The following is a 12,143-nucleotide window of genomic DNA, read 5'->3' on the forward strand; positions in this document are numbered from 1 at the left end:
TAAACTAGCACCTTAGGTTTTTCTGAACAACAGCTCAAGAGCATTTAGGATAACAGGTGTCTTAAATGAGGTGCTTTAAATACCCACTTAAATTTATAGAGGTCTGCCCACATCCTATCAGATATACATGATCAAAAAAAATGCTGAACAGACATCTCACTGGAAAAGGTATTGATCATATCTTTTTTTTTTTCTTTTTAGAAGCTGATGGCTCAGAAAGTTTATGTTATTAGCCATGCATGGGCAAACTTTTTAAATTTTCATAACTTACCTGTTTTAGAGTTACTTATCTTGATTTCCTTTCTATTTGTTTCTCTTCTTTGGACAGAATCAGTGACAGGAAAAGAAGAATGAAAAATGGCCGAGTTCTTACTGCCTGATACCAACAACTTCCGTAAGTTCACTTATGAATCCTTGGTTGCTATTGAAAAAAGAATTGCTGCCAAGAGGAGTTGTCGAAGAAATACTACAGACCAGAAACCTGAGGAGAAACCACGTCCTCAACTTGACCTAAAAGCTTTCCAGAAGTTACCAGCTCTCTATGGAAATCCTCCTCCAGAGCTCATTGGGGAACCACTGGAGGATCTTGACCCATACTACAAAGATCGTAAGGTTAGAGCCAACCAAGATGATTGGATTTTAATTTGTTTTGTTGTGTTGCTAAGAAGTGTTTATGTGAATGATCAAACAGTTTTGCTTACATCCCTTTGGAAAAACTGTCATCCCTTGCTAGGTTATAGCAGGCAGTTGGCACAGCTGAATGACATGCTGTAATCTTCTTAAAAAAGCTTAATTTTGAATTATAGGAATTAAATAATATGAACTTCATTAACATTTGAATCAGAATGGAAGCAGAAAAATTAAAATGGATAAAGGAAGAAAAGGGTGTTTTGAGTCAGATCTACAAGAAATGATAATAATTTTGTAAATTTTCTTGAATTCCACGGTTTGAAACAATGTGTTCTTCTTTATCTCAATGCTTATGCTCCACTTTCATGTATAATTAATGATCACCTAAGTATAAAAATATTTTTAAAACATTTGCTGATGAATCCTTAAAACCCAGTTATTCAAGCTCCATATTCTAGTCATGAAGTATTGAAGAATATGATTTTCAATAAAGAACAGAGAAATGGGAACTAATCCACTGGAAATTAAGCTTATTGCTGGAGAAATGGTTAATTCTTTGAACTAATTTCTACAGTCTTAGGGCTGGAAGATCACCTTCAACAACAGCAAATAATGATAAAGGCTGAAATTCTTCCCTCCACCTCTGTATATCTTGACTCAATGAGATGTTCAATTTAAGAGAACAGTCAGAAGCAAGATTAGTTCTGTGCACAAGTCTTTGCAAGTCCTAAGGTTTAAAAAGAAGTTCATGCTGAGGATTCTTTGCAGCTTGACAGTTAATGGGTATTAACTCTTTCATCAGTTTAGAATGAAAGGATAGCAAAGTATTGCAAAAGTCTTCCCATTTAAACAAATAGACTAAAGTTAAAATCGAGCTCTTGCTCATCACTGATACAACGGGATATAGTAGAAAAATATGTTCTCTGTTCAACTTCCTGAAAACTTTACTTCATGTTTCTTTTTTTTTTTAAAGATTTTCATAGTGCTAAACAAACAGAAAACAATCTTCAGATTTACTGCTACACGTGCCTTATGGATCCTCAGTCCTTTCCATCCAATCCGAAGAACAGCCATTAAAATTTTAGTACATTCATATCCTTTTGTTGACTCCATTCACTCTCTTTTATTACAAAAACCTGCGTAATCCTGTGCTTTTATGTTTTAGAGCATTGAATGAATCTAGTCTTTTCCTCACTCCAGATGACTTCTAATTATGAATTAACTTAGAAATTATTATTGTCGTGGTGCTCTTGTGCTACGTAGAAAGAAATAGTTTTGTGACTACCGGGGGTATTGAAGCCTGATTTTCTACAGATTTGTGTTTTGAGAATGATCAATTATCTGGTGTCTCATAAACAAGTATCTCATGCTGAAACCTTTCTCAGTGAGAAGACTAATAAGGTCTCTATCCTCTTTCTCATCTTCTGTTTACCCGAACTGTAGGAATTAAATTCAACTCATGTGCCAAAGCTGATCAACCATTGGCCAATTTTAAGAAAAAAATGTTGAGATAGACAGGCACGCATATGAAAACACATAGAAAGAAAAATTATGCAAACTTAGTTTTGTTGGGAAATCAGATCAAAAAAATATATCTTTGGTATATGAAAGTGAAAATTTTCAGGGATGCTGTTGCAGGGACTGCCTTTGGAATATAAAGCTAATATAGATCTCACCTCATACATCAAATTTAGGGAATGGGAATCACTAGTCTATTGCTCCAATTTGGCACTGGGGAATGAGACCAGAGCAACAACACTGTCTCTTGGGGCTGAATCAGGCCCAGTCCAGAGTCTGCAGTATCCCTGTGTGGATTTTAGGTTTCCAGCCATCTCCCGGCTGTGTGGTGCTGAGTTAACTGCAATGGGTCTGAAGATGTCATCGTATTGGGGTACAGGCATCCCTGGAGGAGATGTCATCGTATTGGGGTAAAGGCATCCCTGGAGGAGTGATTGCCTCTCATCTGAGGCTTTCCCCGGGCAGCGAGTTGGCCGATACTGGCATTTCAACACTAGTGGTCCATCTCCTGGGTTTGTGACAGTTTGCCCATGCCTAGAGCTAAAGCCAGGAGATTTTCTGGGGCGATGGAGAGGATGGATGATGGAAAGGCCAGATGTCTTTCCCACACACATCTACCTCCTGGATTGCCAAAACATGTGGTGTGACACAAGGCATGAGATTCAGCTCTAGAGCCAAGCGCTTAAGCTTAGGTATCTACATGTGATGCCCAAGTTCCCATTCATACCCTATAGTCACAGAGAGCAGCTGGGCAGCCCCAAGAGCTGGCTAAATGTGGGCATCTAGAGTCCTTTGAGATACCTGCAAGTATCCTGGCAGACTTCACACTGTCCCTTTCGAAGAGAGCAGCTCTGCCAATTTAGAGTCAGTTTTTGGCTTTATCTGTGTGACCTCTGGCAAGTTTTTAACTTGTATGCTATAAAATGAAACTAAAAATGCATCCTTGCTCCTACTCTTTGAGTGGTTGGGGATCCTTTTATCAAGTTTGCAATGTTTAGAGCAGCAGATCTCTAGCCCATACAGAAGTCCAGATAGCATGAGTAACAACACTAGTATGTTGTCGTCTAATATGACTGAAAATCAGCCAATACATGTGCATGCTATTCTTACATGTGCTTTAAACCCCAAACCAGATACTACATCTATGACTGATAGAATTTCTAGTTACATTTCTGAATCGATGTCATATTCTTTGCCTTCACTCCCATGACTTACATTATTCACTTTGTTTATCATGTGCACGATTATAACGAATTGTGCATTCATGGCACTGACTGAGTCCTCTAAGACTTCTCCATCTCCTTCATGGAACAAGTATGTTGAGTAAGTATTTGTGAGTACGTATGTTTTTTAATTTTGTGGTTATATTGAATTATTGAGACTTGCCACCTTCACTCAAGATAGTTTATGGGGGATTTAGAAGGAAAGTTGCTTGTGTTAGGACTTTGTTACTTTTTCTACTTTGAGGGAGTCTTTTTGTCTTCAAACTCAATATCTACAAAAATTGTGGTGTTATAGGAGAGAGTAAGTGTAGATTAAGTTCTGCTGTTGAACTAGCTTCATGTCTGTCCTAGTGCTCCAGTTTGTTATCCCACTTTCTGAAGTTACTCAGTAATTATTTGCTCTTTATCCAGACACATTTCCCATTGTTGCTGACGCTGATGAAGCACATCAAGAGCTGCTGTCTTTTAAAATTCTTTCTAATAATATTGCAATGCTGAGTTTTGCGCTAATAAAACATTCTGTCAGAAGTTCCCAGCCTGCAGGACGCTGTTAGAAAGTAAAGCTCTTATCTTCAGCGCTGCCAACACTTGCAGTGTTAAATCACAATAAATCCATGCCTCTGTAGTCACACTTAAGCAGGATAATCCCATGGTTTTATTTTTTAAAAAGAATATTTCAACTTTTTCAGTTTGGCATAAAAATGTTAGAATATGAACCCTGATAATTCTAACACTTAACACAATGGAAAAGATTCCAAAATACTCAGTTTTAAAAACAGCTCTAAAATTGTTTCTGACTATCTCATGTTACATGACACCAAAACAGCTGGGAATGGCAAATCCTCATGCAAAGAGGAACAAGACTCTGCATATTGTTAATATACGTATCTCTGGAAGATGCTGAGATACTTCTCTACCTGTGAGAGCATTAAACATTACATAAGAGTTGTATCTGCTGTTGGCATCAAGACTACTCTTCAAATGCATTTCAATAATAATTTCAGAATACTTCTTTCCAAATGAAAAGGGAAGCACTATATCCATATAATTTCTTAGTGCATTTGCTGACTACCAAATGAATGCCTTTTGAATTCTGTAGGGAGATCGCTGCCTTGCTGAAATGGTAAGTGCACTTAGTAAGTCCAGAAGAGCTTTTACTGATAATTTTCCATTAATAAGAATAATTGCCATCTCAAATTGAAAATCCAGTACTCTTGTATTTCTCTAAGTGTTTTAAACATTCTGCACAGAAATGGATGCTGCGTGCCCAAAGTAAATAATGCACAGCATATCACACGTTCACTTGGCCACTTGAAACCAGAGGAATATACAAATTTTGATCTTTATTTCAGCAAGTAGCTAGTTTTGTGTTTCTGAAATTATGAGGAGTCACAGAAAGAGTTTGAAAAAAATTGTTGAATGCCAAAAAACCATGTCAAAGGTGTGCACGTTAATAGCCATGTCCAGACTGCAGTCAACTACTGTCTCAAACTCCATGTGAGTCAGATACTGATAGAATACACTGAAATCGACAGCAACCTTTCCATTACTTCTCGGCAGCACTGGCTTGGTTTGTTGACCTAGACAGTAAATAGTCTGACCGTGTCTCTTCCGTTAATTGCTAATATTGCTGTTTTTCTTTGGCGCTTTTCTCCTTTCCTTAGATTTACTTTCACTGGCATTTATACTTTTGAATCATTGATAAAAATATTGGCAAGAGGATTCTGTCTAAATGAATTCACTTTCCTTCGAGATCCCTGGAACTGGTTGGATTTCACTGTTATTGTTATGGCGTAAGTGGGAACATATAAAATATAGATTACCCTTGCTTGGTGCTTCTGTGGTGCAAAAGGCTGTCTGCAGCACAAAGAACCCCTGTGGGTCCTAACTGCACCTGAAACTATTTAGGCCATTGACTCTTCCCCTTGTTTTATCGCTCACTGTATAACAACAACATATTAGTTTTCAAGAAGGGAATAGAGTTGTGCAGAACAAGATATACTCTGCGGTGAGTGTATGTGAACGGATGCATTTCAATCAGTGAAACGTAATAGCTGGGCTGTCAAATACAGACATACAGATCCTGTGAATGAAAGTGTAAGTTTGAAAATAGAGTGATGTGTATAGACACCAGGACAGAGGATTAAATTTGGGCTCTTTATCTCCAAAAATCATAGTTTGAGCTTCAGTTTGCAGTAATTAGAAAGCTTTTTTACTGGTTAGATGCAGCTACGGCAGGGAGATAGATAGAATCAAATGAGTTCAGCCAGTGTTTCAGCCCAAAGTTAATAATTTTGAGTGTTATCTTTGTTTATATTTTAAATGCGTGATATTTTAAGATGCTGAGACAAAAGCAGCTGTGCATAAGCCAAGAGCTACCTCATAAGGAAACTCTAATAATCAAGAAATGGGTTTCTATTTTATAAGTCTTCAGACAAATCTTTGATATGTAATTTATTAATACTTAAAATATACTCAGAAGGATTGACAGTTAAGAATAACCACTGTAAAATAATTGCCCTGTGTACTCTGTTCAACCACTTGACATATTATGTCCTGACTTTACAGGTACGTGGGAGCATTTAGTAACTTGGGGAGCGTGTCAGTCCTTCGGACTTTCAGGGTTCTGAGAGCTTTAAAAACCATTTCAGTAATCCCAGGTAAGAAACCCCATTTGCTGAATATTTTCTGCTACTTACAACTGATTCTTTGCTCCAATTACATGTTGGCTTTTGCCTTTTTGGTTTTTTTTCTCTATCTTTCATTGATTGCAGACGCAGCTGAATTTGTGGACATAAATAGTGTCTCAGTTCACCTGGCCCAACGAGAATAAATCAAGCATTAGAAACAATCTTGTATTTAATTTATTTTCATTGTGCTTTTAAAGATTTTGTTAACACTTTATAATGTCAGTTTTACAGAATGTTTTTCTAGCTGGTCTATGTGTTATGGTTCAACAGAAACACCTCTGGTGACTGAACGGACTTAACTATTAATCATTTTACATCATCTCTGGGAAAATGGTTTCCTTGTCACTTTTTCCTTAGTTATGAAGCCAGTGGATTCTTTCTCATGACAAAATACAAATTAAGAACTAGTGGGTTGCCTCCGTCTTCTCTTCCTGGCTTTTTTTATCATATTCATTACTGTTTTCGCTGTTTCCAGTTTCTTCACAGATTACCAGTGTTGGAAATTTCATTTGAATTATGCATATAACTCTTTCTGGATAAGAAAAACTAGACTATCTCTGGTTCCTCATCCTTGCCTAAATATTTTACAGAAATTAAAGGAACATCTGGAAATTTTAGGGTCCATCAAATGAAAAAAAAAAATGTTGTTCTCATATTAATTACTCTCTCGTCTAAACTATACTTACATTGCAAATATATTTGCCATGTATTATCCAGTAATTTTGGTACTTTGGTTGTTATACATTGTTCTAACGCTAGTCAAGTATGACACATGAATCTCAGTTTTTCATCCTGATTTTCCTTTGTATATTGTCTTCCTAGGACTCAAGATCATTGTAGGGGCACTTATCCAGTCTGTTAAGAAACTTGCCAATGTGATGATCCTGACTGTTTTCTGCCTAAGTGTCTTTGCCCTTATAGGCCTCCAGCTTTTTAAGGGCAATCTAAGACAAAAGTGTATCAGGAACTCTACAGACTTCAGTAAAATACCTTATTTGCTTAACAAAACATGGGAATCCTATGAAATATTTGCTAATGACACAGGTAATTTTTCTCCTTAGTTTTTTTTTAGATGATAGTACAGACACCTATGCATGCACTGCTGTAAATTATATTGATATTTTGATGATTGATATTTTGATGAGTAACTGCCTGATAATGGCATTCAGATTGCCAGAGCAGCTTGCAGGCATCCAGGAATGCACCCCTTTCCTTCATTATAAGAAATAACACTCCCAAAATTTCCAGTAACGCCCAGCTCTGTTTCCCAGAATGATACGACAAAACCTGAAACACGCATTAGCTCATTCTCCGCTGTAATTCCCCAAAGTTCACTTTTTACTACATGCTGAAGAGTCCGTACATCTTCATTTTGCTGCCCAGTGAATTACTCTCCAGCTTGAAACAGAAGAATTTATTTAAAAGTTGAAGTTACTTTCTTCTTCAGATCATATGTATCTTATTTTATGTCTTATGTAAGATATATAGAATATACATCTTTCATCTATACATCTTGACTGAGGCTGGTGATGAAAGCATAGAGCAGAGATCTGAAAATGCACCAAAGCATTCTCAGAGGAACAGCAACTGTAAGATGCAATTCAGAAAGGAAAAGCCCTTTGCTAAAGAAAAAGCCTCAATATGCATGAAAAAATACACTCAAATTAAACAATGTCTATGCCAGAAATATGAAGGAAGCTTCATCACTGAAGAAAATCTCCGCCAACGAGTTCAGACATAGCAGCAGTTATATAGGGAGAAAAGCATCCTCCCAGGGGAAATGTTGAAATACGTAAAAAAGCCACACAGGATTGCTGTTTGTATGCACTCCGTGTGGAAGATTTGTTTAGACAGGATTTCTTTAACAACTTCATAGTCCAGGGCGAGAAAGTCTTTGTATAAAAGATTTTTGGGGAAAAACTTTTTACAAGAAACTCTTGTACCTACCAAAAAACCACACATAGGAACAAAGTCATTTACATGTACAGAATGTTGTAAAAATCATAATTGAAAACAAGCTTCAGAAAAAAACAGGCAGTGACTACAGTAGCACACAAGAGACCATGGATGTGACAAACTTTGGCTAAAACTATTAATTTTCTGTGCAGAAGCAACAGGAAACAAACACATCTATTTTTTTTTTTAATGAAGAACATTGCAGCTGTATAAAGGCAATCGCCTGGAGAAAGTTGGGCTCAAGAAATTAAAAATCTGTGTTGCTTCACAACTTTTGTCTTGTTTACATCCCATGCCATACATGTTGCGTGCAGGGTGATTTGCTATGATGGCAAAAGGAGTAGGAGGGCCCAGACAGGTTTAACGAAAGCTAGATGACTTTCCTACAGGATTTAGGACTTACAGCACTGTAAGCCCAGTTTTCTGTTAAATTATTTTTTGTGTAGTTTTTATAGGCTGCTTTGTATATTTTTTATGGTCCTGGCTTTGTGAGAAGTTCCCATCTCCAACATGGAGAACTACATGGTGTTGTGATACTCTGAAGCTCAATCACTGAATCTTCTTAAAAAAAATGTGGGTGAAAAGCAGCCCAGATAGTGACTCATTCCTTTATGGTGTATTTACATGATATGGTACAGCTGATACTAAAGATTCCTGCTGGCTCTGAATCACCCTGGCTTACCTGATGAGCACAGCTGAGGTTTGAGAAGCACCAGGAAGACATGAGACCTCCCTTGCATATGGGGTCATAAACCCTCATCTTAATGGGGCTAATTAGCTATTAGCACTAAAGCTGTTACTTTCAGCCTGCTGCTAGCTCAGGGATCAGAGTAACCATGCTAGGAGAAATAGGGGAAGAGGTGAAAAAGGGCACAGCTCCAGCATCCTAATGGACAAATCTGTATTCCTCAGCCAAGCAGGGTTAGGACCTGCTGTCTGGCTCAGCAGAACAGTGACATGGCGTGGTGTATATCCACACCGCCAAATATTCTTTCCTCCTCCTCAAAATAGGGTTCTGGTTTTATTGCTTATTGGAAGCAGAACTGGTCTATGCCACCCCAAATGATGTTTGTCCTGGAGAGGGCTAATTGCTATGGGCCAAAACTGCCAGAGTTTGTGCTAATGATTACCAAACCAGGGAATGTGCTTGAGGCTGTGCTCTCCAATTCTTCATTTCCTTTATGCAGATGTGGCCAAAGCGATAATATTTTTAAAAATTCTGTTTTGAGGGCTGCCTTCAGCCTGAAATTTGTGCATACACATATGCATGCTTATAAATGAGGACAGGACATCTTGCAATCTGGTGCAGTTACTGTGAGCGTGGGAAACCTGCCTATGTGTGTGCACATACACTTACAGATCACTGATTACTCATCGCTACTCATATTAAAGGTTAGAGGATTCAGGCTAGAAACTGCTTTGGTTTTAATTCTTTTCCCCCTTTTTTATAGCATCCATTGCTAAGAAAAAGGGCACCTCAGATATTTTGCTATGTGGTCCTGGTGCTGGGTAAGTGCACTTAAGAATATCTCTTCTTTGGAAGTTTTCTCTGCCTCAGTGCTTCTGTATTCGTTCACTCATACGAGACAAAAGCAGAAATTCCAGGCTTTCCTTGAATGCAGAAACAGGAACACAGACAACAAAATATAGTAAACAGTCAGATAATTTAATACTTGTAGGGAATGAAGCATGAACCTGCAGTTGGCTTATTCAGGTCTAAATTCCATTGAGCCTTTCAGAAGTGCTGTCTTTCTCTTCCCCACGGATGTACGAGAGAACTGAAAACATGAAGGATCACGGATATAGCACAGGACAGACATGCTCCTCTCTGTAAAAGCTGATGAGTGTTAACTGGAAAAACAAAACATGGATCTTTGAAGGGCAGGTTTGGGCAAGGAGGGAGACGTGGCTGCTTTGCAGTGGGGAGCAGGGGATGAGGGCTGGCGAGGAGGAAATTGTCCTGGGTTGGTGGTCTACTCCAGCCTGTCATCTTCCTTTGTTATTGGGTTGTGGGTGCTGCTTTTTCCATCCTACTTTCCAGCCAATACTACCTGGAGTAGAAAATTGGCTTGCAATCGAATAAAACACAGAGCTGAATAATAATCAGAACTCTCAGATAAGCTGAAGTTTTCCTTGAAATCTGCACAGTTAAAAGAGCTCCACTTTTTATTATTACTTCTAGGATCTGTCCTCCAGACTATATATGCTTGAAAATTGGGCCAAATCCTGATTATGGTTTCACTAGTTTTGATACGTTTGGCTGGGCTTTTCTTTCCTTATTCCGCCTGATGACCCAGGACTACTGGGAGCGTCTGTACCAGCAGGTACCAACTTTGTGCATAATTCAGAAGCGGAAAATGCGTGGAGAGGACAAGAAACCTCAAATAAAAGCAATAGCTGCAAGTCATCGAGCCCACACCCTCCCTTCTCCCTTCCCGCAAGCTGTGACTCCTAGAAAAGGGATGCCGAAGTGCTTCCCAGCAATAGCCCTATCACCCTGCTGGTTTAGGGACTTAAAAAAAAAAAAAGTACTAAAAGGGTCCTGTATTGTCCTTCAAAAATATGATAACGCCTCCTGAGTTGTCCTCATGGGATATACGATCCGTGATTCACAGACGATGGTATAGGGAGAGGGAGAAAGAGGGGGAAGAAGGGCCAAGGGAGGTATACTTCCATTTAAGCTTCCTAAAGCATTGTGTCTGGGAAGCTGAGTGCTTCTAAAGAATTTCAGAGACACATTGAAATCCTGTTTGGTATTTTCTATCGTAATTTTTATCTCTGGGGTGTGTTGTTTACAGACCCTCAGAGCTTCTGGGAAGGTATATATACTCTTCTTCATGCTGGTCATCTTTCTGGGCTCGTTTTATCTAGTCAACTTGATTCTGGCTGTAGTAACAATGGCATACGAAGACCAGAACAAGGCCACCATTGCTGAAACGGAGGCAAAGGAAAGGAAATTTCGGGAAGCCATGGAATTATTACAGAAGGAGCAGGAGGTATGTAAATTATTCCCTTACAAGCATTAGTCTCAGTGCTCTGTGGTCAGTCACATAAGAAAAAGCATCACTCCTTGTATACAGCTGTATATAGTAGTCACTCATGGGAGCAGGAGCGAGTGATAACTTATTGAAAGTAGTGATTCCTAGAGCTACAGGAGCAATTCCTTGTTCAGCTGTGTATTTTTCCTGTGAAACAACGAATTTTGTTGTAGATAATAAGCATTAAAGGCTGCTATTACTTTAAAATCTGGAAAATGTAAAATTCCACCAGCTAGCAGTTTCCAAAAGAAAATGTAGTTGTTTTTTAATTTTTCTTCTATTTTATCATTGTGGACTGCTGAGCAGAGAACTATACAGTAATTCAGTTGATCAACTGCATTAACAACAGGGCCAAAACCTATTGTAGTTGAATGAAAAGTCTCTTGGTAACTTAAATGGCTTAGAAGCTTCTGGAACAAAATACTTCTGTGTTTTGAAAATATTGTCCTAAATTCCGTATGGGAAGGAAAGTCAGCCACAGTCACAAGGATCCCCAGTGAAAAGACAGAATCTTAATACTCTTTGAGCATTTATTTGGAGAAAAGGATATATTCTACAGCATTATTTTCAAACTGAGTATCTTTATTGTAAGCAAATCTGCCATGTGGAGGGATAGGAGCTATAATGTGATTATTTTGCCCCTGGCAGGCCCAATACATGCGATCATGTAACATACTGCAAATAGCAAATAGTTCAGTGCTCCATATGTTGGGGAAATTCTCTCCTCTTTCTTTTACTGTTATCACGTATTGCAAGATTTCTAATGAGTTTTGTGAAACGCAAATTCTTAAGATGAAATAATATAGAGCACAGAAGCGTTTTCTTTCTGTTTGTATTCAAAGTACCCAGCAAAAATATCATCCATGTTTTTGTTTTAATTTCAGTCATTGGCTATTAAAGGAATTGATATCCTGTCAATTAGCTCCTTTGAAGCCTCTTCTCTGTCTACCAAAGAAATCAAAGAAAGATGCAATAGGAAAAAGAGAAATAAGTCCTTGGGGATAGAAGATAATGAAGAAGAAGAACAATTCCCCAAGTCACAGTCCACAGACAATCAACGCAAGTTGGTAATCTATTGTCTGAATCTG

The 12,143-nt window shown here is 38.2% G+C and overlaps 1 protein-coding gene across 1 annotated transcript in view; it reads left to right on the forward strand.

Moving 5' to 3' along the window:
- Window positions 1-357: 357 nt before the first annotated feature.
- Window positions 358-12,143, forward strand: part of LOC104253314 (sodium channel protein type 5 subunit alpha-like) — a 34,184-nt gene continuing 22,398 nt past the window's right edge. The window contains exons 1-10 of the mRNA XM_059819148.1: window positions 358-612; window positions 1,604-1,722; window positions 3,364-3,471; window positions 5,036-5,164; window positions 5,940-6,031; window positions 6,884-7,105; window positions 9,469-9,526; window positions 10,200-10,341; window positions 10,816-11,013; window positions 11,940-12,122. Coding sequence (XP_059675131.1) covers window positions 358-612; window positions 1,604-1,722; window positions 3,364-3,471; window positions 5,036-5,164; window positions 5,940-6,031; window positions 6,884-7,105; window positions 9,469-9,526; window positions 10,200-10,341; window positions 10,816-11,013; window positions 11,940-12,122 — 1,506 coding nt within the window. The remainder of the gene's footprint in view (window positions 613-1,603; window positions 1,723-3,363; window positions 3,472-5,035; window positions 5,165-5,939; window positions 6,032-6,883; window positions 7,106-9,468; window positions 9,527-10,199; window positions 10,342-10,815; window positions 11,014-11,939; window positions 12,123-12,143) is intronic.

The sequence above is a fragment of the Gavia stellata genome, chromosome 6 (genome assembly GCF_030936135.1).
Source record: "Gavia stellata isolate bGavSte3 chromosome 6, bGavSte3.hap2, whole genome shotgun sequence".
Lineage (NCBI taxonomy): Eukaryota > Metazoa > Chordata > Aves > Gaviiformes > Gaviidae > Gavia > Gavia stellata.